The 25,770-nt window shown below is 34.7% G+C and overlaps 1 protein-coding gene across 5 annotated transcripts in view; it reads left to right on the top strand.

Annotated features, from left to right (window-relative positions):
- Window positions 1-25,770, top strand: part of AFF4 (ALF transcription elongation factor 4) — a 73,180-nt gene that overhangs the window by 28,700 nt on the left and 18,710 nt on the right. For 3 of the 5 annotated variants that reach the window (XM_019756074.3, XM_019756072.3, XM_019756073.3), the window contains 8 exons: window positions 2,333-2,419; window positions 16,354-16,390; window positions 17,958-18,006; window positions 20,122-20,176; window positions 20,636-20,673; window positions 21,061-21,223; window positions 22,208-23,125; window positions 25,523-25,611. In XM_019756074.3, the coding sequence (XP_019611633.1) occupies window positions 2,333-2,419; window positions 16,354-16,390; window positions 17,958-18,006; window positions 20,122-20,176; window positions 20,636-20,673; window positions 21,061-21,223; window positions 22,208-23,125; window positions 25,523-25,611 (1,436 nt within the window). The remainder of the gene's footprint in view (window positions 1-2,332; window positions 2,420-16,353; window positions 16,391-17,957; window positions 18,007-20,121; window positions 20,177-20,635; window positions 20,674-21,060; window positions 21,224-22,207; window positions 23,126-25,522; window positions 25,612-25,770) is intronic. The other 2 variants (XM_019756075.3, XM_074313506.2) reach the window with 1 other exon arrangement.

Raw genomic sequence — 25,770 nt, 5'->3', positions numbered from 1 at the left:
CTTGCTTTTTTACCTTTTTAAGAAAAACTTGCATGGAATGTGTTTCTCTTTCCTCTTCAGTTACATATAGATCCTGATTTTTCTTAGAATCCTAATGAAATCCTTCTTCCCCCTGTATTAGACTATCAGAGACCACAGTGATAAACTTTCCTTTGATTCTCATATAGCATTCATTTTTCAGTCACCATGTATACAAAAAGTCTAAGGGAGCATATATCTTTTCCCCAAATCCTCAACAATGCATGGCATTCTAATATCTGGAAGAAATCTTAGATTTTCTTAGATTTAATTATTTCTTTCATGTTATTGACAATTTATTCTACATTTTATATATACAGTGTGGCACATGACCTTGGGTGTAATAGGTGCTCAGTCATTTGGTGATGGAGAGTTAAATAGATTTTTCTATTCAGAGTATTTTCTCATTTGAGGTGTGAAATGCCAACACTGGGAAACCTGGGATGTATGATTTTCTGTTTCCTTTCCCCTTCCCTATGTGCAGTGTGCAAAAAATTTCAGGTCCACATTCCCTTCATGTTTTCTTGATATTTGTAGTTATGCTGTTTCTAGGAACCCATCACAGACTTCAGAAAAAAAATTTAATTAAAAGTAATATATGTTTACTGTGGAGGGAAAAAAGATTTGTTAATTCAAGTCTTACTACTTGAACACCTACTGTGTGTCAAGCACTGGGGGTACAATGTAATTATAATGATAATGTTGCACCCTTTGAGCTGACATTCTAGAGCAGGGTGTAAGAAATAGTCAACTATAGAATATTATTTCGTAAAGTGAAATGCTATTAAAAAGTAAAGCATTGTAAGAGGATAAAGAGCAATTGCAGGGTAGGTGGCTATTTTAGAGGTTCAGGTCGTAGTAAAGTCTGTATCTAGTGCCCTTGTCTGTTGTCTCTTCTGTCATTCAATTGCCCAGAGGCAGCCACTTTAACCATCTTCCACAGAGTTTTTCCTACATAAACATTTACTAGGACGTGGACTATGGTTTGTGTTTGTCACTTAATAATATACTTTGGACATCATTTCATATCAGTAGCTAAATTTCTCATTTTACTCTCTGCTTGGTGTTCCATTGTATGGATGTCTGGTAATTTAATTATTCCTGTGTTGAAATTTTAAGTGTGAGCCCCTTGAACATGTATCTTTCTTTACATAACTGTTTGGGTATAAGGTAAATTCGTAAGTTATACCACTTTTAATTTATTATATTTTCTCAGTATACCTGATGGTTCACTTTAAACTAAATGCCAGAAATAACACTGCCTCCTTATTCTAAGTCTGATACCTCTCTCCACCCTGATCCTCTAAAACACAGATTGTGATCTTATCCAAACTTCCACTTGGACACACTTAACATATGATTAGACAGAAGTTATTGAATGAAATCAGACTTATGGTCTTACCGTGTTTCCCCAAAAATAAGACCTACCCCGAAAATAAGCCCGTTAAGATTGTCAGCCAGACGGATGAATTTAGTATGTTACGACGATGTTCCAGAAGAAGATGATGACTGTATTTGAATAAATGTAGATTGTTGTACATGAAAAAATAAGACATCCCCTGAAAATATGCCCTCATGCGTCTTTTGGAGCAAAAATTAATATAAGACCCAGTCTTATTTTGGGGGAAATACGGTGTAAGACCTGGTCTTATTTTCAGGGAAACACAGTAGTTGTCTGTCTTCCTGCTCATGTACTTTCGATATCTCTCTTCTAATTTTCTCCACCTGACCAAAATGTTCTGTCAGTGAATGGGCCCTGTAGCCAGACTTCCTAGGATTAAATTCTGTGTCCATTACTTACTAAGTATGTGACCTTGAATAAATAATCTCTGTTTCAGTTTCATCCTACATAGAGTTAGGATCATAATGGTACCTACCTCATAATGAGCACTCCATGAGTGAGAGACATGTAGAGCATTTAGCACAGCATCTGGCCCATTGCAGGTACCTAGGAAAGGTTAGCTGCTTTTCTTATTAGCATCCTCCTCTTCCCACTCCCACAGTAAGCTCTTCCTTAGTAGCATTTTACTGTGTGCCTTGTATTTGATTACAGGCTGGTTTCTGTAGCTGTTCACAGGTTTCGTCGTCTTAACACTTAAGCTCCTTGAAGCCAGAGTGTATATTATTTATTTTCCTATTATCTACCCCGTAGTTCCGTGCACACAATTGTGCTTAATTAATATTTACTGATTAAATACGTATACTTTTGGAGGAGCAATCATGAAACCAGCATTTATAATACAAATCTGGTTTTTAGCTGTGTAATTTTTATCCTTGACCTGGTTGAAAACAAACTGTAATAATTACATTTCAGGAGATGACGCATTCATGGCCTCCCCCTCTAACGGCTATTCATACACCATGCAAAACAGAACCTTCCAAATTTCCTTTTCCAACTAAGGTAAGTAAATAAAATGTGTCTTTGATACTGTAAGAAAACTCTTAAATGGCTTGACTAAAATCATATGAATTCAAAATTGTCTTGCCATTCCCATTCTAGTGGGAAACAGACAGTAAAGAAGTAAATAAATAGATAAGTTCAGATAGTGATAAGTGCTATGAAGAAAATAAAACAAGATAGTGGAATCGAGAGTAATTTAGACTGAGATGTATTTGAAAAGCTTTGAAGGCAGTATGGGGAAGAGACTTTTAAGTTTCTTGCAAACTGTTACGGTATTCTAAGCCACAGGTGGTAAGGGCTTCTCAAGCTGTTGTCTGAGAAACTCCTTTATTTCACTAGGACATAGCAACCATATTTATGTCATATGGAAAAAGGTTCCTCAGACAAAAGTTCCATACTCATCTGAAATCAGATTTGGAAATTATTTTACATTAATTTATATTTACGGATATTACACAAGAATATATTCTCTTTGTGGAATTTGACCAGGACCTCTAATGATAGATACCCTTCCCCAGTCCAGCCTCCTCCATACTCTTAGAGCTACTTTCATACATACCTTTGCAAGATTTTCCATAAGCATTTAAATGCATATGTATGTAGTCATTACATATAAGCATTTTCTCCTTTATTTAATTTCTTTACAGATATATTGTTCTGTATTTTTAATCAGTGAGCAATAGGTCTTAGAGAACTTTCCATGTTATTATACATATACGTTATACATAGATTACATATAGATAATATATTACATATAGAGGTATTTCATTTCTTCTAATTGCCTGAGTGTATCTTAGTTTATTTTGCCATTTCCCTTTGGTATTTAAGTTGTTGCCAAGTTTTCATTGCTATAAACATTGTTTTAGTGGATATCTTCGTTCATGCCTTCTTGTGTGCACACAAGTTTCTTTTGGATAAAAAGCAAGAAGTAGAATTGCTGAGCATTTAGATTATATACTTAGTATATAATCTCAAATTCCCTCCATAGTGATTGTACCAGTCAGTACTCCCACTTGTATTTCCTGTTATTCCTCATGTGCATACTACCATTTGCTAATCACCGATCTTTTGGGTGAAAGATGGCATTCCATTTCCTAGATTGCTAGTGAAATTTATCATCTTTACACATTTATCATCCATTTGATTTCTGTGTGGATGAATTTCCTTTGTCCTTTGGGTTGCATCTTTCACCTATGAGTTTTAGGAGGACTTCTTTGTTTTATGTTGTTTTGTTTGACTTCTGGATTTTAATAATTTCTTCTACATGCTATTAATACATCTCCCAGTTAGAGTCCTTTTAAGTTTTATGGTCTAGGAGATTTTCATTTTGATGAGTAAGTATATTTTTCTTATAGCTTTTGCTTAGTAATGTCTTTAGAAGGCTAGTCCTTCCCCAGGATAATAAACTTACCCTCTTATTTTTCTTTTAATGTGATTGAAGTTTTGTTTTCTGTATTTATATTTAGCCCAGTTTATTTTTGTGAATGATGTTAGGTAGAGATGTAACTTTCTGCCCATATATGCACTGTACCACTCCTTTAGTTTTTAAATCAGCTTTATTTACACATAAAAAATACACTTGTATTTAATGTACAGTTTGAATTTTGATAGATATATGCATCTTTGTAACCACCACCCTAATAAAGAATTATAACATTTCATCACCCTCACCACTGGCCCTACACAATTACTGATTTGTTTTATGTCACTATAGATAAGTTTTGCTTTTTCTAGAATTCATATAAATGAAATCCATTCAGTGTTTACTTCTTTTGTATATATGGTTACCTTCTTTTGCTTGGCATATACTTTTGGAATTCTTCCGTGTTCCTTTTTATTTTTGTTCTTTTTATTTTTGAGTTCATTTTTATTTCTGTTGTATTTATCCATTCACCTCTTGAACATTTAAGTTATTTCCAGATTTGGGCTCTTAAGAACAAATTATAAACATTCACTTAACAATCTTTGTGTGGATTTATTGTGTTTTCTCATATGACAAAAAGTAGAATTGTTGGGTCATATGCTGAGTGCATATTAAATTAATACTAAACTGAAAATTATTTTCCAAAGTGACTGTATTACAGTCCTATTTCTCCCCACTCTCATCCCCCAGAAATGTGTGATAGTTTCATTAGTTCTCCATTCTTGCCTACATTTGGTGTTGTCAGTCAATTTAGTTTTAGCCATTTTTCTGGGTGTGTAGTTACCATGTTTCCCCGAAAATAAGACCTAGCCGGACAATCAATTCTAATGCGTCTTTTGGAGCAAACATTAATATAAGACCTGGTCTTACTTAACTAAAGACCCAGTCTTATTTTACTAAATAGATTATATCACATCACATCATATCACATCACATCACACCAGATCTAATATAATGTAATGATGTAATACCCGGTCTTATAGTAAAATAAGACTGGGTCTTATATTAATTTTTGCTCCAAAAGACGCATTAGAGCTGATTGTCTGGCTAGGTCTTATTTTCGGGGAAACATGGTATCTCATTTTGATTTTAATTTGTATTTCTTTGATGACTAATGATGTTGAATATCTTTATAAGCTTATTGGCTGTTCTTCTGAAGTATCAGTTGAAATCTTTTTTTTTTTTTTTTTGTGGGGAGGTGGAAGTGGTGGGGGTGTTGGTTGTTTGTAGTTTTCTTATAATATCTTTGGTTTTGGTATTAGGATAATATTGGCTTCTTAAAAGGAGCAAGGAAGTGTTCCGCTGATAGCTAGTGATGCTGAGAATCTTTTCATGGGCTTATTAGCCTTTCTGCATCTTATTTGGAGATATATCTATTCAGATAGTTTGCTGATTTTTAAATTGCATTGTCTTTTTATCTTGTCAATGTCAACATAAAAGCTTTCTGGAATTTTGATAGAGATTGGGTTGGATCTATGGATCAATTTGGGGAGAATTCATATCTTAACAGTATTAAGTCTTCTGACCCATGAACAATTATCTTCTCTATTTAAGTATAATTTAATTTCTCTCATTGGTAGTTTTCAATGTCTAGGTCTTGCACATCTTTTGTCAGAGTTGTCTCTTTAAGTATTTCATTTTTTATAGCTATTATAAATGGCATTTTATAAAAAAATTTTAGTATCTGACCTTTCCTTGCTCGTTTATAGAGATACATTTGATTTGCAATTTTTACCTTTTATCTTCCAACCTTGATAAATTTTCTTAATTTTAGTAGCATTTTTACAGATATAATAGAATTTTCTAATTAGACAATCACATCATTTGAATAAAGAGTGTTACAACTCTCATTTAAAACTGGATGCCTCATTTCTTATTTTTGCTTTATTGCACTGGCTAGAAACTCTAATACAGTGTTGAATACAAGTGGTGAAAGTAGGCATTCTTGCCTTATTTCTGATCATAGAAGGGAAAATATTCAGTCTTTTACCATTAAGTATGGTGTTAGCTGTGGAATTTTTGTGGATATCATTTATTAAGTTGAGGAAGTTCCCTTCAATACCTATTTGCCTGAGAGTTCTTATCAGAATGAATTTTAGATTTTAAAACATTTTTTTAAATCTATTGATATAATCATAGGAGTATATTATTGATATTGATATAATCATAAGATTTTCCCCTTTTTGGTCTATAAAATGTGAATTATATTGGTTAAATTTTAAATCAATCTTACATTCCTGGTTAAAACAAAAAACTCCACTGATGTATCATCTGCCTTATATAGTTTTGAATTTGATTTTCAAAAACTTTTTTTTTTTTTTAGAGTTTTAGAATCTATGTTTCTAAATGATACTGGTCTGTAATTTTTTTTCTTTTTGTTATCTTTGCCTGGTTTTGGTATCATAGATGGAGTTGAGAAATAACTCCCTCTGCCTCCATTTTCTGGAATAGTTTGTATAGAATTTATTAAATAAGTACTATTTCTTCGTACTTATTTCTTCCTTAAATGTTTGTTAGAATTCACCAGTGAAGTCCTTTGGGTGCTAAGCTTTCTTTGTAGGACAGTTTTTAGGTAAAAATTAAATTTGTCTAATAGATACACGGCTATTCATGTTATCTATTCCTCCTTGAATGTGCTTTAGTAGTAGTTTACGTCTTTCAAGGAATTTGTCCATTTTATCTACTGATTATTAAAGAGGTCAAATTTATTGGTATACAGTTTTTGGTAATCTCTTATTATGCTTTTTTTTATCTGTTATGATGCCACTTCTCTTATTCTTGTTATTGATAATTTGTTTCTTCTCTCTCTTTTTTCTCTGGCTAGAGGTTTGTAAGTTATATAGATCTTTAAAAAAATGGCTTTGTTTTATCTCCGTTGTTTTTCTTTTTTATTGCATTAATTTCCTTTCTGATCTTTATTACTGTTTTATTCTGCTTTCTTTTGGTTTAATTTTTTCTTACAAAAAAACTCTTAGACGTGGAAGCTAAAGACATTGATTTTGAAGTCTTTTTCACTTTTTAATATAGGCTTTTAGTGCTATAAATTTCCCTCTAATGTTTTATCTGCAACCCACAAATTTTAGTATGTGTTGTGTTATTTTTATTCAGTTCAAAACTTCCTGATTTTTTTGGGGGGAAGTCCTTCATTGTTCTGTGGGTTATTTTGAAGTGTCATTTCGTTTCCAAATATTTGGAGATATTTTACATATTTCCTGTTAACCAATTTGTGTTTTAATTCCACTGTGGTAAATTTTTCATGTACACTTGAAAAAAAGGTGTATTTTGCCTTTGTTGAATGGAGTGTCCTGTAAATGTCAATTATATCAAGTTGATTTATAATAGTATTCAAGTTTTCTACGTTCTTATTCATTTTAATTCTACTTGTTCTATCAATTATTGAGAGTTAATAGTTAATCTCCAGCTATAATTTTGAATTTGTCCTTGCTTGTTCTTTTCTTTGTACTTTTCAAGCTCTGTTTCTAGGTGCACAAACACTTGGGATTGTTATCAGCTCTAGATGAATTTACCCTTTTAAAAACATTATGAAATGATCCCATTTAATCCTGCTAATATTTTTTGCTACAAAATTTACTTTGTCTCATATTAATTTAACCACTCTAGCCTTCCTGTGATTAGTATAAGTATTGTATACCTTTTTCCATAATTTACTTTTAAGCTCTCTGTGATCTTGTATTTCAAATTCATTTCTTGAAGGTAGCATATAATTTTATCTTGCTTTTTAAAAAAGTCCAGTCTGATACTCTCTGCTCTTTTATTGGGGTATTTAGACCATTTACGTTTAATGTGATTATTAATATAGCTGGATTTAAATTTCCCATTTTGCTTTTTGATATCTACTTGTCACATCCGATCTTTTGCTTTGTTTTGGGTTAATTGAGTATTTTTTATTACATTTCATTTTTGGCTTATTAGTTACAACTGTTGTGTTATTTAATGTTTGCTCCAGAGTTTGTAGAATATATTCTTTTCTATTATATAAGAGCCATTCAACAATATGCCTGCATTTCTCCCTTCCCAACATCTATGCTATTATTTTTGTATACATTTTACTTCCATGAAAATTACAAACCTTACAATATTGTTACTGTTTTTCTCTTAAACAGTCTATCTTTTAAAGAGATTTAAATAATAGGGGAAAAAAGCCTTTTGTATTTTCTCATAGTTACCATTTCCTCTGTTCTTCATTCCTTTGTATTTATTCAGATTCCTATCTGTGTCATTTTCCTTCTAGCTGCAGGACTTTCTTTAACATTTCTTTTAGTGCTTGTCTGCTGGTGATGAGTGCTTTTAGCTTTTGTATGTATTTCATCTTTTTTTTTTAAAAGGTATTTTTACTGAATTAGAATTGTAGATTGAAGATGTCGCTCCACTGTCTGGTTTATATTGTTTCTGATATGTGTCATTCTTTGCACATAACGTGTCTTTTTTTTTTTCTCTCTCTCTCCTGGCTGCTTTAAAAAACTTCTTTTTTGTGTGTGTGTCTTTTTCACTGATTTTAAGCTGTTCAGGTATGATGTGTCTTGGTGTGGTTCTCTTCATCTTTCTTATGCTTAGGGTTTTTTTCAAGTTCTTGGAACTTTGGGTTTACAGTTTTTCATCACATTTGGGAAAATTTTGCTACAATTTCCTCAGAATATTCTTTTGTACTCCCTTCTCCCCTCTTCTTCAGGGACTTCAATAACATGTATATCAGGCCTCTTGAAGATGTTCCACAACTCAGTAATGCACTGTTCATGTTTTTCAGTCTTTCATCTTTTGTTATTTCATTTTGGTGAGTTTCTATTGCTATAGCTTCGGGTTCAGTAATCATTTGTTCTGCAGTGTCTAATCTGTTGTTAATCCTATTGAACATAATTTTAATCTCAGAATTACGGTTTTTGTCTATAAATTTGATATGTTTATGTATTTGTTTAGTTACTAAACAGATACTTATAAGTTCTTACTGTGTTCCAGGTATTAGATTTGACAATGTATTCTTTATGAATGACATAAACACTTTTAGTTACAAAGTGGAGGGCAAAAAAATGATTGCAGTAGTCTCAAAAGATATTGGAGACAGTGAACAAACATATAAAAGAACATTTTCTTTTGAGGCGTTGTCTATAAAGAGGAGCAGAGAAATGGGTGATGCCAAGAAGTACCCTTGGTGATGTTGTCAGGGGACCTTTTTTACAAGATAAAGGATATTTTATCATATATGCCGATCATAATGATTTAATAAAAAGGGAAAAATAAATGATACATGGGAAAGAGAGAAGGTAACTTTGGGAAATCTCCACAAGAAGGGTTGAGATTCAGTGCCAAAGTAGAGGATATTAGCATTAGAATAGAGTACAATTAGGTCATTCTCACAGGAGGGAAACAGAGTGAATGGGTGTAGTTGATGGTAGCTTGGTAGATTTTCCGGTGATAGTTTGGAGCATACTGAAGCTTTTGACTGCCCTTGCACATATTCACTGTATGTTTGGAACAACCCCTGGCAGTGTTTTAGGTGCCGCAGATATAGCACTGAACCATTTAGATGTTGCCCTGTCCTAAGATTGGTATTTAAAGAAGCAATTAGAATAGTGTGTGTCAATACCTAGAATAGTTCCTGGCACATAGTAGCTTTTCAGTAAATGTTTGTGAACTCAATTTGGATATATATACTCAGGTAATTCTGTTTAGGTTTTTTGGCATTTCTGAAACACCTCAGCTGCTTACTCATTATTGGTTCATTTGCTTTTAAAGGCCAGGTTTTACTTTTTTATAGCTCATCTCATTCTCTGAATTTTCAGGGAATACAACTTCATGTGTAATACAGTTTAAAGCTTTATACGTAACTTTAATAGGTCCTTACTTTCCTTAGGTACTTACTTGCACTAACCATATGGACTAGGTCCAGTGAGAGGACAGAGAAGGGACAAAGTTTTGCTACTTCGGGAATTTTGAGATAGTATCCTAGAGAAGATGACACCAACTAGGGTTAGAAAGAGAAGTGTGGGAGTGCCAGACACAGCACAGGGGAAGACGAGCACAACAGAGGACTTCACACCCACCCATCAGTAGAAAGAGCAGTTCGCAGGTGGCCAGTGGTGGGTGAGACGTTGAGTTTATGAACATATTTGGAGAGCTAGTTTAGTGAATCCATATCATTCACTTAAACATTCTCGATCTGTCTCATTTAAAAACAACACAACAACAACAACAACAGATCCTTTTATTCCATGTTGTTCTCCAGTCACTCCTCCTCTTTGCTGTTTTAAACTTAGTAAAGAATTGTTCATATTTACTGTCTATTTTTTGTCCACCTATTCCTCAGTGCAATCTGACCGTGCTCCCACCTTGAATACCTTGCCAAAACCATGTTCATCAAAATCACCAATGGCTCATTTTGGCAATTCCAATTAATGTTTTTCATTTTTTTCTCTTCACTGGGCTTTTCACGAGCATTGAATATTGTTTTAACCTATTTCTTTCTTGTCTCCCACTATACTTCGCTCATTGAGATTTGCTTTGTTTCTCTGGCTGTTCCTTTTTCTCCTCTATCTCTACTTCTACCATTAAAAGTAAGTTTTCCGGGCATTGTTCTGGGTGCTGTAAGAGAATACAGAAAAAGAAATATGTTTTGCCTCAGTGTGCCAAACATTGGGTTGTGGAAATGAAAATACTACAGAAGAAAGAAAAAAGAATTACATATTCCTGATTAATGGGATGTGAAGTTGTAAGCACCAAGCTTAGTCCTAAGTTGTCTTCTCTTTGTAGCCTGTTCCTCTTTATCTACATGTTTCATAAATTTTATCTTAATGAAAGTTTTTATCTGAATTGCAGGTACATATATAACTTGACATTTCTTAGATGTTGAGTTTCAAGTGCCTCTGAGACATCTTGCAGGGAGAACTCATGATTCTCCCTGCTAGTTCCCAACCAAAAAGAAACAAAGAGACAAGCATGGGCGTCTTCTCCTATTCCCTGTCTTAGTGACAGTAGAAAAACCATATAGGAGTGATGTTTGGCACTTCCTTCTGCATTGTGCCCCATAGACTATCACCACGTCCTAGTAGTTTTACCTCCTTTAATGTATTTCAGTTCCATTCATTTTTCTCCATCTTTATTGTTACTATCGTGGTAAATCAGTAGACTCCAAACTGGAAAGCATATACCCTAGTGTTATATGCACTAGAGAATTGATGGTGGTGGCAGGGGGGCAGGGATGTGAAAACTTTATTCTTGTTTTTTAGTTCTAAAAAATCTCTATTTACTTTTCAATCTTAAAAAAAAAAAAAAAAGAAAAAGAAACATCAAATAAGTATTGCTTCTCTTGATCTTAATGGCAGATGGCCACATTTTATTTCTGAAATGTGAGGTGTCCCAAGAGAAATTTAGGTCTTCTCAATATGGAAAAGTTGATAGAATTGCTCCTACTCACTTGGTCTTCCTAGCTGTGGCATATTGCGATTTTAAGTGAGCTTGGTTAATATGATTTATAAATTATATTAACTGGTTTTAATTCACCTAATCTTCACTAACGCACAGGTGGCTTAAAAAGATAAACATGCAGTGAAACTACTGAATGAAAGTAACATTAAAATGCATTTTTGAGCAAACAAGGAAATGGCAGAGTTGATATTTTCCTTTTCCTCGTATGAGCTCGTTATCTGCCACAGTACAAAGTAGAAACAAGGGTGCTATAATCAGGGAGGAAAAAGATCTAGATTACCAATAATAGTGTGAATATGCATTTATATTATTAACTTCGTTTTTAGTGTAGAATGAGTTTGTAACTAATGGAATTATGAAAGTATCATGATTCATATTCTTATTTTGAGTTATGTGATAGTCAATTCAGTCCTTAAACGTACATAAAAGTATAGTAAAATTTTACTAAAAACCTCTTTTGAGGTTGCTCCCAGTGTGTTCTATACTTTTGTCCAGAAACTTGGTTTTCTTGCTTCTGTGACAATGACTGAAAGCCAGTACAGAGAGAAAACAGAGAACATACTAAAATGCATTCCTTTATCAGGAAACTAGAGAAACAAGCTTACAGAAAATGTGAAGATTCAGAAAACAAATATTGGAATAAATCATGCAGCATACAAAGTCGGCTGTAATGGATGAAAGTATAGGTGCTTCTGGTAGTCTCAGTGTATGATACTAGATTCTTTTTCAGTTATAAATACTTGAAGAGCTACTTTTTTTTTTAATACTTTTTATTTTATTTTATTTTATTTTATTGGGGAATACAGGAGGACAGTGTATCTCCAGTGCCCATCAACTCCAAGTCAAGTCGTCCTTCAATCTGGTTGTGGAGGGCGCAGCTCAGCTCCAAGTCCAGTCGCCATTTTCAGTCTAGTTGCAGGGTGCGCAGCCCATCATCCCATGCGGGAGTCAAATCGGCAACCCTGTTGTTCAGAGCACGCGCTCTAACCAGCTGAGCCATCTGGCCGCCCACTGGCAGCTCAGGGGCAGCTCAGCTCAAGTTGATGTCTTCAATCTAGTTGTGGAGGGCACAGCTCACTGGCCCATGTAGGAATCGAATCAGCAACCTTGTTAAGAGCTGGCGCTCTAACTGGCTGCCCCTAGGAAAACATTTTTAAAATAATGTCATCATTATGTATTTTTTATTGTTTACAAAAACTATGATGACTTCATATGTGCAAACTTTAGTGTTGGAAACGTAATTTTCTAAATTCAGTGGGTTTCGATCCTATTTGCTAAAAGTATTAAAATGTAATCTTTTAATTTATTTTCCTGAAAAACTGATTTATATCAATGAACACTGGAACTCTACTAGCTAAATTTCAGTAGAAACCTTTGCATAAATAAGGTACAGGGTTGAAATTTGGTATCATGATTTAGTAAATATAGCAATTTTTCCATTCGTGTAGCAATATCTTTGTAATATCCAATGAAACCAAACATCAAAATAAGCCAATTTTAGTTTCAGACCTTTGAGGCACTATTTTTTGTGTGTAAGTAAAGTGTTGCCATTAATAAATATAATTTTAAAATTACTCTAAAATATTATTTATTTCACTTTATCTGACCCCTTTAAAATTTCAATATTGGTTATATGCATATTAGCTAAATAATAATGCATAAAATATACATTGACACTTTTATAAGGATTGTTTTCAGTCCACTTATTAAATGAACCCACGCTGTTCAAACCTGTATTATTTAAGGGTCAACTATACATATTTTGGAGATACAAATGCAAACATTTCTTAGTGATGGGGGATGCATGGTCAAAAAAGCTGGACACCAGTTTGTTGAAGCTGTGGTCATCCCCTGCTTGGACCACTGCAGTCTAGCTTTCTCATAGCTAGTCTCTTGAATAGGAAGGGTGATCTTCACAATATGCAGTTCTCCTTGCATAATTCTTCTGCTTAGTAAACTGCATGCACACACAGATCTTTAATATGGTCTGTAAAATCTGCAAGCTATATGATCTAGCTTCTCCGGTCTTGAGTCCCATTTCTCACCACTTTTCCTTCTGTACTATTTCCTCCCATAGGCTGCCTTTAAGTCCTTTATACTAGCTGTGCTCCTATCCTTTTTGGCCTTTATGTTCTTTCTACGTGGTACACTGATCTTTCCCTTCCTTTCCCAGTTTACTTCCTGTAGTCCCTTCAAATCTCAACCTGAGCAGTACTTATTCAGGGAAGCCTTTGCTCATCTTCCTGGCCAGATTTGTATTCCTATTCATACTCACATTCTGTCTCATGCACACACACAGGGACAGACAATTACAAGTTCTTACATAATACTGTATATGTAATCGCCCTTTGTTGTACTTACCACAATTGCCATTTTACCTTTATTTGCATGAGTAGCTGCAAAGATAGTCATTGACATTATTCAGGTGGGCGTTAAGCTCCACAAGGACAAGCCCATTGTTTGTTTTTGCTTATCATTCTATTTTTCCAGTTCTTAGATGCATGAGAGAATGTCATACCAAAGGGTTTGTGTTTCATCCCTAGGAAAAACAAAGAGCCATTGGAGGCTCTATGAAAAATATAAGAGGAATGATGACACATACTAAGACCTGGGCTTTGGAAAGGTTAGCTAGAGGCTGTAGTTGAGTGAAGGAGACACTCTGGAGTCAGGAAGCTCCATTAGATGGCTATTGCAGATGAAAAACGAAGAGGACCTAAAATTTTTGCAGTGTGATGGAGAGGAGATAGTGTCTCATTTAGTATAATAGATGTTTTGGGGACAGGATCCAGTAGCACTTGGCGGCTAGCTGACTATTGTCAGGAGTAAGGGAAAGGAGTCCGAAATTACTTGACAGATTGGGCTGTTAACTCTTAGGCCACTTATCCAGTGAATTAGCAATTCAAGGGAATGGAGGATTCTTTTCATGTTTTACCACAATTCATAGGAGTGACCTCTTGGCCGCTGCTTATTTATAGGTTTTTAAAGTAGCCTTATAGAGATATAATTCACATACCATGCAATTCACCCATTTAAAGTATACAATTAAAGGGTTTTCAATATATTTATAGACATGTGCAACTATCACTATAGTCAGTTTTAATACATTTTAATCACCTCAAAAAGAAATTCCCTGCTCTTTAGCTGTTACCTTCATTTCTTCTGTTCCCCTGACAGCCACTAATCTACTCTCTGTCTTAACAGAGTTCCCTTTTCTGGACATTTCATGTAAATGGAATCATAACAGATGTGGTCTTTAGCACCTGGATTCTTTCATTTAGCATAATGTTTTCAAGGTTCTTCCAAGTTGTGGCCTGTATCAGAACTTCATTACTTTTTATGGCCAAATAATATTTCATTGTATGGATATATAGCACGATTTGTTTATACGTCTGTCAGCTGATGGACATGTGGGTTGTTTCAGGCTTTTGGCTGTTGTGAATAATGCTGCTGTAACATTTGTGTTCAAGTTTTGGTGACATATGTTTTCATTTTACTTGCTCCTATTGGTAACTCTATGTTTAATCATTTGAGAAACTGCCAGAATGTTTTTCAAAGAAGATAGCTACACCATTTTACATTCCCACTAGGCTTCCAATATCTCCATATCCTTAACCACACTTCTTATCTGTCTTTGTGATTTTTGTCATCCTAGTGGGTGTGAAATGTTATCTACTTCAAGATGGGTTTGATTTGTATTCCCCGCATGACAAATTATGTCAAACAACATCTTTTCATGTGCTTATTGGCCATTTGTGTATCTTCCTTGGAGAAATGTATATGCAGATCCTTTGCCCTTTTTTATTGGGTTGTCTTTTTAAGAGCTCATTATATAGTATAGATATCAGTCTCTTAATCAGATATATGATTTGCAAATATTTTCTCCCCATTCTGTGGGTTGTCTTTTCACTTTCTTGATGGTGTCCTTTGAACTGCAAAAGTTCTTAATTTTGACGAAGTCTAATTTATCTGTTTGTTTGTTTCTTTTGTGTCTTGTGCGTTTTGTGTCATATGGAAGAATTCTTTGCCAAGGGCAAAGTCATTAAGATTTGGCACTACGTTTTAGTCTAAGAGTTTTGTAGTTTTAACTCTTACATTTAGGTCTTTGGTTCACTTTGATTAACTTTTTTTTTTTTTGTATCCAACTTCATTCTTTTCCATCTGGCTGTTCAGTTGTCCTAGCACCATTTGTTGCAAAGACTATTCTTTCCTTGTTGGATGGTCTTGGCACCCTTATTGAATATCAGTTGACCATAGATGTAGGTTTACAACATTTTGTAACAGCAAAACTTTATTTTAGCTTTCATACTGTTTGGATTTCTCTTTCACAGATAATTCTGTCATTAAAGGAAGATTATGCTTATTTTTAAGCAGGCATTTAGGGATATTTGTGTAATTTTAGTACTACATAGTGTACCACAGACTTAACCTAGAAAAATGGACAATTTGCACATGTGAACACATCTATTCAATATGATCATGAAAATTGAGTTTTGAAACTTGTTTTTTCACAGTACATTTTGGCTTCCTTTTTACTGGTGCTTCCCGAGAACCAGGCATTGTGCTAGTATAGGGCTTAAGAAGAAGTATATGACAGTCTCTTCAAGTTGCTAATTGTTTGTAAGATATTAGGAGTAGGGAGAGAGGAAGGGAGTAAAATCACATGGAATAATACGATGTAGGGTTTTTAGTCCATAAAAGTGGTATATTTTGAGACTATATAGGTTATATAGCTAATTTCACCCTAGTATACAGTTTTTGGTATTACCTTTTAACTGAAAAAAAATTTTTTTTTTTTTTAACATTTTCTTAAGACCAAGAATCTTTAAATAATTTGCTTTTCCAGGACTCTAAATTAGAATATGGATATCATGGATGCTGCTGAAAAGAAATGAATGGTAGACTATTAGATCACTTGAATTCTCTCAGTGTTTTTTCTTTTATGCATTCTTAGGAATTCAACATAATCTTTCATTGAATTAGCTGGAATTAAGTAATTTAATTTGAAGCATTTTTCACTAATGAACCTTTTTTACGTAATGTTACTATGTAATTTTATATCCCTTTGTCTTAGGAATCTCAACAGTCCAACTTTGGCCCTGGAGAACAAAGTGAGTATTTCTTTTTCTCTTGGTTTTCTAATTAAGCTGTTTATTGAGCATTCATTTTTCATGGTCATGTCATGTATTGCTTTAATGATTCTTTTGCATGTCTTATCCCAATTTTTATTATGTTGTGACTAGTAGTTGGTTGAACTGATCTTGATATGTTCATAGAATGAAGAATTATAGATCATTGGATATCAAAATTAACTATTTTTATTAAGTATTTGAAACAATATTTCAAAGTTCATGAATTCAATTTGGTGGGTACCTCATAAACCCAAGAGCCATTCTGTCTTTCCTTCTCCTTCATGAAGATACTTGGTTCTTGATAGTAAAACTCCAGGTAAGAAGAGGTCATTGTAGCTTCCAGTGGTTCTTCTCTTCCTATTTCTGTATTTATTTATTCTTCCTGGGTCTTTTGGTCTGGGAAGACAGTCTGCTGTCTGCTACACAATCCCCTTTTACCTCCACTTTGGGCCTCTCAGAAGAACTTGAGGGGAAGATAGCCTTAGGGAATTCAAGTATGGTCCCAAGACATGATGGCTGTGCGAATTGATAGTGGTAACGTTAGTAGTAAGGCCAGGAACTGTAGCAAATGCCTGGGCTTCACCATATAACTCTGTAACAAAACAAATGTCCTCTTTGCCAAGAGTAGTAACTTCTTATATAAGGTAGATTCATGCTGGTAATAAACTGTTTTGGGAGATAAAAACGTGGAATTTTTTTATCCTTAGCTTGTTGTCTTTAGTAATCTTAAAGATGAAACTAGAAGAATATCCCTTTTAATGTTAACAAACTACGTATATATCAATTTCTTACTTCTGCCTTAAAGCTGTGGTTATAGGAACAGGGACCTGACATTGTGAATATATAGGAAATAACTGTGGACCAGAAAGTTTACATTTTCTCTTAAAATCTTTTAAGAATGTCTCATCCTGACTTCTACCCCTCCCCTCATACTCTCCCCAAAGATAACTATTGGCAAATGGGATCATAAGCAGCACCCCGCTCTTTATTACCTGTGTTTTTCCCTTATTTATTTTAGAGCTGTTTCTGTATCAGTATAAAGCTCTAGCTTATTCTTTTTAACATGAAAATTGTGTTAATGTTGCATGAAAGTACCATAATTTATTTAACTATTCCCCTCTTGATGGACATTTATTTCCAAATTTTGGTGTTACAAACCATACTGTAAAAACCATCTGTGTGTGTGTGTGTGTGTGTGTGCGCGCGCGCGCGCGCGCGTGTGTTCCTCCAGGTGTACCTAAAAGGTAAATTCCTCTTGTTATAATTGCTAAGTCAGTGGATATGTGCATTTAACAGTATTGATAAGATATTACCAGATCACCTTCCAGAATGATTGCATGGGTTTATACTTCTACCAACAGCATATGAGCGTGCCTGTTTCCACCAGTACCTAATATTATTGGACTTTAAAGTGTTAGCAATTTGATGAATGAAGAATTATATCTCATTGCTTTGATTTATATTTCCTTGAGGGTATATCAATAGATATTTTACCATCTAAATAGCCCTACGTCAGTTACTGATTTCTGCATTCTTTTTGTTCTAGAAAGATACAATCCTTCTTCTAAAACTTCAAATGGACATCAGTCTAAATCGTAAGTTTATTGCTTAATAAGTTTAATGTTTGTCATTTTTGCTAAAAATCTACCTGTTGTGTCTGGATATTTAGAACAACACTTAGAAATATGTATTTAATCTTTTAAGGCAGGGTAGGCAAAATTTCATGGAAAGGGCCTGATAGTGAAATTATTTTAGGCTTTAGGGGCCATATGATTCCTGTCCCAACTACTCAGCTCTGCCATTGTACATGAAAGCAGCCATAGACCATAGACTATGGCTGCATTCCAGTAAAATTTTCTTTACAAAATAGGTGGTGGTCTGAATTCAGCTTGTGGGCCATAACTTGTGTACCTCTACTCTGAGATTACAGGTTTTTTCATCTCTCAGAGGTGTGTGTGTTTGTATTTGTGTGTGTGTGTTAATTTTGTTTTTAATAAAGAAGACATAAAAAAAGACATGATTCTTCTTAGAAAGCCTTCCATTTAACCATTAAATATAGAATGTTAAAGCAACAGAGTTTGTACTGTCTTTTAAGTTTTCCAGCTTTTATTTTATGGGTAGAACCTGGAGTATACATCAAAATTTAATAGAATAATAGATGATAATACATTCCAGGTTAAAAAATGAACTCAATTCCTGAGACCACAAGTCATCTTAGTGAATAAAACAAAGTTCTAAAAAATACTGGCCACAGTGCTAGCTCTGTGCCATAACCACAGTCTATACTAATAACTTCAGCCTCTTCAGATGACTATAGGGAGACCAGAATGAGAATGAAAATATACGAATACGAGAAGTTCCCTTCGTTGATGAAGAATTCAAATTATATTCCTATTTACCATATTTATTCATATGCAAAGGACTGATGCAAGCCGACCATATATGTGCATGTCACTTTGGTTGCTGAGGGAACAAAAGCAGGCAGGACCTTGAGCATCCTGGTACAAGCTTTCACATAGTCATGTGTAAACAGGTTCACTGAGCTACCATTATTAAATCATAAAGACTGAGAATTCAGAGTAAGTACAATTGCTTACAGGAAATCAGTCATAGAGATGCACTAAGACCTTGTCCAAACGAAAACGCTTCTTCTGTCCCATTTAATTGGCCCAGCCTTAAAACACTTCTAGTTCTATAATCATCTGGTTACTTTGTTTCTAGGTAATCTTTTATGTGATACTCTGAATTTGTGAAACTCAGATTTAGAAACTCATGTTAAGCTTTGAGGGGAAAGTGTAAGTAGTTATTGGAGTGAAAGAGTTCCTTCCCACTGATTGAAGACTGTCATGAAATTTTAAGAAGAAAAGTAATGAACTACTGGTAATGGGAAATTAAACTTTTCCTAGTTGTAGTTCTCACTAAGCTTTGTGTTAATTTTTCCTCTCCTGTAAAAAGGCAAAGAGTGTTTTGTGGTTCATTATCAGATTTTAATTTTTATTTTATGGCCTTAAAGAAAATTTAGATATCAGCTTATAGTATTTTTATTTATTTATTTCCATTTTTATCAAGGAAGATTTGGAACCGGGAGTTTATTTTTAACTCCATGGTCACTTCTGTTGTATAGCCAAATTTCTTACCCATTATTGTTATTTCTGTAGAGGGTCTTTCATAGCAAGGCATTTATGAACTAGAACTTTGACTTCATGTTCTAGTTTTCATAGTTACCTAATTGTACAAATCTCTTCATGCAACATTGGGGACAGTGAAAGAGAATTGCTGATCCTTTCATTTTATATTCCTTCTTTTTAGAGTTCTCTCTCTCTAGTGGACTGTTGGATATGAGTATGATAATTTGTTTTAATAATGAATGAGTGTGTGTATATGCAATCAGAGAAAAATTAGAGATAACAGAACTGAGTATAAGAGTTTCTAGAAGGTGGTTTTTGTTTAATTAGAAAAGAAAGATGAATATTTTACTCATGGAAAAGTTAGAGTTTTTGAACTTTTAAATTCCTCATTTCTCAATTTTTACTCTGGATGTGAACCAAACTAGACAGAGTAAGACTTACTGCTTCTTTTCTTTGTTTTTCAAATTGAATCTTTGGCTACCACAGTGATTATTTCTAGAATTCTTAGTAGATATTTAATACTCTGGTATGCCATGATAAACTGTTCCAAAAATAACAATCCTTTCTGCCTTTTCCCTCTAGTATGTTAAAAGATGACTTAAAGCTAAGCAGCAGTGAAGACAGTGATGGGGAACAGGTGTGTCTACTACTACATTTCGCCAGTCTCATCCAGTATTTGTTTTCATTGTTTTTTATATGAATTGTAATGGAATAATACATTTATGAGCCAGTTATTTAAAATAAGTTCCTTCCTGCTTTACAACACTGGAATGTTGTAGTTTTCCACTCTGTCTTTAAAGCTCCATTTTCTTTTGACTTTGAAAAAATTGGCTTTTCCTTAATACTTATCACGGTTCCGAACATACTCATGAAGCACGAGATTGTTGACAAGAAGAACTATTAACCAAGCTTTTCATCTTATCCTAGCAATTAGTTATTTAGGTTAAAACATTATGTTGTAAGTGTTAAGTAAACACTGATGCATAGATTAGAGGAGCCAGTCTTTCTGTTAAGAATTCAGATATTGTTCACATTAAGCAAATAGAGTGCTATTTATTTATTCATTCATGGATTTCCTTTCATGCTTTAATTTTAGGATTGTGACAAGACAATGCCAAGGAGTACACCAGGAAGGTGGGCATTCTTTTACTTTTTATTTTTTTCTGGAGGGGTGGGGTCAGCCTGATAGCACTGTAGTGGTATAATAATTAACCTTATAAAGTAAATATTATCAATTGTGATGGTTGTACAACTCTGTAAATTAACTAAAAATCATTGAATTGTACACTTAAAATATATGAATTTTATGCTACTTTTTAAAAGGTAAGTACTGAGCAGCATATCTGAAACTTTTTACGGAAATATTTCTTTTATAGTGAATTTCTGGATTAATAAAACTGTATGTAAAGCTTAACAATAGTAAACATTTTAAATAAAGTTGGTTGTCAGAATTGGATATTTTCCTGTTGTCATTGTAAAGAAAAGCAACTTTTCATCATTTATATGTTTTATCTCTTTTAGTACCTCTGAACCTTCACACCACAACAGTGAAGGGGCAGAAAACTCACGGGATGACTCCAGCAGCCACAGTGGGTCTGAAAGCAGCTCTGGATCTGACTCAGAGAGTGAAAGTAGTTCCAGTGACAGTGAGGCAAACGAGCCATCCCAGAGTGCATCTCCTGAGGTGAGAGGGAGGTGGGCGTCTTCCACAGGCCCCATCAGGACCCCTGGCCATGGCCAGTTGAGACCTGATTAAAATACAAAAGGTGAAGGAAAGAAGGTTACATATTCTTACAAAAAGAAATTGAATTGTATACCGTGTTTCCCCGAAAATAAGACCTAGCTGGACCATCAGCTCTAATGCGTCTTTTGGAGCAAAAATTAACATAAGACCTGGTATTTATATTATATTATACCCGGTATTATGTTATGTTATATTATATTATACTACATTATATTAGACACGGTCTTATATTACATTAAAATAAGACCGAGTTTTATATTAATTTTTGCTCCAAAAGAACTCATTACAGCTGATGGTCCGGCTAGGTCTTATTTTCAGGGAAACATGGTATCTGGAGGAAACCTAGATACTTCGGTTTCCTCGCACAAACATTTGGTCTAGATTAGGAACTACTTGAGGTCATATTTCAGGTCATGAAAATAATTGGATTTATTTTGTTGGGGCTTTATTTTTGTGTCTTAACATGGTAATTCATATTATGTAGTGATTGTGGGTAAAAAGAGTATAATTTTACTGTTGGCTGACAAAATGTAACTAAAATATCCCTGTTGGTACCTATGTCATTTGTTTACTTTCTGAAATTAAATGTGGTCTTTTAAATTTTTGCCTTTGAAGATAGAATCTTGATAGAAATATTTACTATTTAAAGGACATGTATTTAAATTCAAGTGATTAGATCTAATTCAAGTGATTAGATCTTCTCATTCAAGTGATTAGATCTAATAGTCATTATCTTCTTATTCAAGTGATTAGAGATTAGATGTAATAGTCAATATCCAGCCCTTTGCTTTGGTTCAGTCAGAACTATGAAAAACAGATGTACTTGTGGCATTAGGCATTGTGTTTTTCCTTTTCCTGAGACTAGACTGTAAAGGAGGGAGCTCCACTATTGAAAAAAAGCATACTTATTTCTCTGTCTTTCAGCCCGAACCACCACCTACAAACAAATGGCAACTTGATAATTGGTTGAATAAAGTGAACCCACATAAAGTGTCACCAGCTTCTTCTGTGGACAGTAACATCCCATCATCTCAAGGCTATAAAAAGGAAGGCCGAGAGCAGGGCACTGGGAATAGCTACACTGATCCAGGTGGAGCTAAAGAAACTAGTTCCACTACTCCTGGACGAGATTCCAAAACCGTCCAAAAGGGATCAGAAAGTGGGCGTGGGAGGCAGAAGTCTCCTGCACAGAGTGACAGCACAACACAGAGGAGAACTGTAGGCAAAAAACAACCCAAAAAGGCTGAGAAGGCAGCCGCTGAAGAGCCCCGCGGAGGCTTGAAGATAGAAAGTGAAACCCCTGTAGACATGACTACCAGCATGCCTTCCAGCAGACACAAAGCAGCCACCAAAGGCTCAAGGAAACCCAACATAAAAAAAGAGTCCAAATCTTCCCCTCGACCTTCAGCAGAGAAAAAGAAATACAAGTCAACAAGTAAATCTTCCCAGAAATCAAGGGAAATCATAGAAACAGATACCTCATCCTCAGATTCGGATGAAAGCGAGAGCCTTCCTCCTTCCTCACAAACTCCTAAGTACCCTGAGAGTAATAGGACTCCCGTTAAGCCCTCCTCAGTGGAGGAAGAAGATAGCTTTTTTCGGCAACGTATGTTCTCTCCTATGGAAGAGAAGGAACTTCTTTCACCCCTTAGTGAGCCTGATGACAGGTATCCACTTATTGTGAAGATTGACCTGAATCTCTTGACTAGAATACCAGGAAAGCCTTACAAAGAAACAGAGCCACCCAAGGGGGAAAAGAAAAATGTGCCAGAAAAGCACACAAGAGAGGCTCAGAAACAAGCCTCAGAAAAAGTTTCCAACAAAGGCAAGAGGAAACATAAGGTTTGTAAAGGGTTTTGTTGAAATGCAGTGGACATCTCAGCCAAAAAATAACTAGCTGAGTCATAGCTATGAGGGAAAATAGAGGGTAAGCCCAAGACCTTGCTGAGGCTACAGACAAAACATTCTCCTGAGGACCCTTGGGTTTCTGCCTGTCTCCTTCAGTAAAACCGGATAGTTTCTAATCAAGTCAGAAATGAGCCAGTGCTTCTGTTCAGAGTGTGTGCTGGCTGGTGTAGAGGTCAGAGTGAAGCAGAGGTTGCAAACCAGCCTTCACAGACAGCATTCTTCAAATTTGGGGTTGAAATGTCTTTAGTTGGGGTATGTACTCTCCAGGTTGTCACCGTCCCTAACGCTTCTCTCATACCCAGACCAAGTCAGACCTTTTAAATGACTAATTCCAGCTAAACAATAATTGACTCACTAATTTTGACACACCCTTAAGAGTTTCACCAATCCACTGTACATATTTGCTCCTCACTTTTTTCCCTTTTTGAACACCCATATCCGCAAGTTCAGAACTTAAAAACATCTGCTGGCACATAGCCAGCTCTCACCCCTAAATACTTCAAAGATAATTTGGATTTAGAGACCAAGCTTGGTATATATATCTAAGGTCAGCTTTTTTAGGCCCAAGAAATGTGAAAACTCACAGATGTCTATGTTGGAGGATACTAGACATAATGAAAAGAGCTGAATAACTTACATATTTAAATGGAGATTCTTTGAAAAGAACAGCTTGATTTTTTTCAGCTATAGTGAGGTTTTTAGAGGAAAGTAAATTTTAATCTATTTTGAAGGATAGTGTAATTTCCCAATACATATATGTGAATATGATTGTAAAAGACTGAAAGCATGAGCAGGTGAGCAGATAGGTACCAGGATGGCTGTACCAGGTGGTCTCGGAACAGAACCCCACTCCCAGTGGACATTGAGAATTTCACATGGGAGAATAGGAAGAATACAACATTTTTCTAAAATGAAGTGGAAGACAGGTTTTTGCTCTCTCTTTTTCTTAAAACCACAGTCTTTATGTGCAAATGATGATGTATATTTGGACAAACTAGAACAATACCTGTCTCTTTTTTGCCTTTTGTATCTTCAAAAGTTGAATATATTTTAAAATTTGAATTTCTAGAAAACTGAAGCTTACTACTTCAGTGCTATTGATAATGAGTTTCCGTTATTGTACTATAGGGATGCTTTAGTTGACTAGTAAGCTGTTTAGGGCTGCTGGCCCCTATAGCCCACAACCTCAGATTGCTGGACGTGGTTATGGGATTTCATTCATAGAATTGCATGAAATAGAGCTTGTATAGGATAGGCTCTGCTGTTTAGGAAACTAAGGGTTTCTTATGGAATTAAAAAAATGGTCCTTTTGTGCTTAACTTGTGCTTAACAAGTATTACATGTTCTTTGATAAGATTTTCAAATTTTTATACTATACAAAGTCCTTTTTACTCTTGTTTAAAATTTTACAATAATATAATTTGTAATAAAAAGTCTCTTTCCTCTAAAAAAGAGTGCCCCATATCTCCTCTCCTACCTCATATCTCTCTGGCATATATTTCTGCCAAGTTTTTTATATCAATACTTGTAAGTCAAATTTTGATTTTATAAAATGTATACCACCAGGAAACTTGATTTTTGAGATTTGTGGCTTTGGTAAAATTGTTGGGTAGTTCCTAAAGATAAAGCAGGTGGTACCAAGAGGAGACCCAGCCAAGGGTAATGAAGGATGTAGATTCCTTTTTCTCATGTTTTCACATGTTCATCTTTAATCATTTTGTGTAGGGGAACAGTCTTTTGTTACGGCAGAATGTTTGCAATCTTGTGCCCTGGTACTTAAAGCAAATATCAAATAGGATAATTTAGATTCACCCAGGAAAGTAGCATTGGCAATTTAGATGGGCCCATAGCTTTTGTTTCAGCTTAAAAAAAAGTTTTTCAAAAATCAGGCTTGGCTATAATCAAAAATATGGACTGTAACAAGGGTTGATGAAGACATGGAGGAATTGGAATTATCATACAATGCTGGTGGGAATGTAAAATGATAAAACAGCTTTGAAGAGTGAATTTTAAAGAGTGAATTTTATGGTATGTGAATCATTTTAATTAAAATTTCATTCCCCCCCCAAAACATCATTAGTCTGAAAAGATGCCATCCAAAAGACTAGGAAATTTGTTTCAATATTTGGGCTCTGTTTATCTAAAATAGGAGACTTTTTCTGAGCCTTAAAACCTAATTTACTGAACATTGTTTAAATGAATTTTTTTACTTCATGTTTATCTTCTTTCTGAAGTTTATCAGGGATAAACTTTGGGGGTGACTATTCTGAAAACTGAAATTAGATGAATAAAGTTCAAACCTAGCAGCCGCTTCTTCTGTTTTTCATCCAGAATGAAGATGATAACCGAGCCAATGAGAGCAAGAAACCCAAAACAGAGGACAAGACTTCAGCAGGCCACAAGCCGTCCAGCAACAGAGAGTATGTCCCCAAAACATTACAGGCGTGTTAATATATGTACACATGTCATTTGCTGTTGGAATGCTCTTAGAACATACCTTTTAGTAACTATATGTCACGTACATACTTACACCAAATAGTGTGTGTGAGCTTTTGCTTTTAGTTAATACGGATAGAATG

Source organism: Rhinolophus sinicus, chromosome 5, assembly GCF_057876585.1.
Source record: "Rhinolophus sinicus isolate RSI-liver-muscle chromosome 5, RSI-T2T, whole genome shotgun sequence".
Taxonomy (NCBI): Eukaryota; Metazoa; Chordata; class Mammalia; order Chiroptera; family Rhinolophidae; genus Rhinolophus; species Rhinolophus sinicus.
This window is presented reverse-complemented; position numbering and strand designations above follow the sequence as displayed.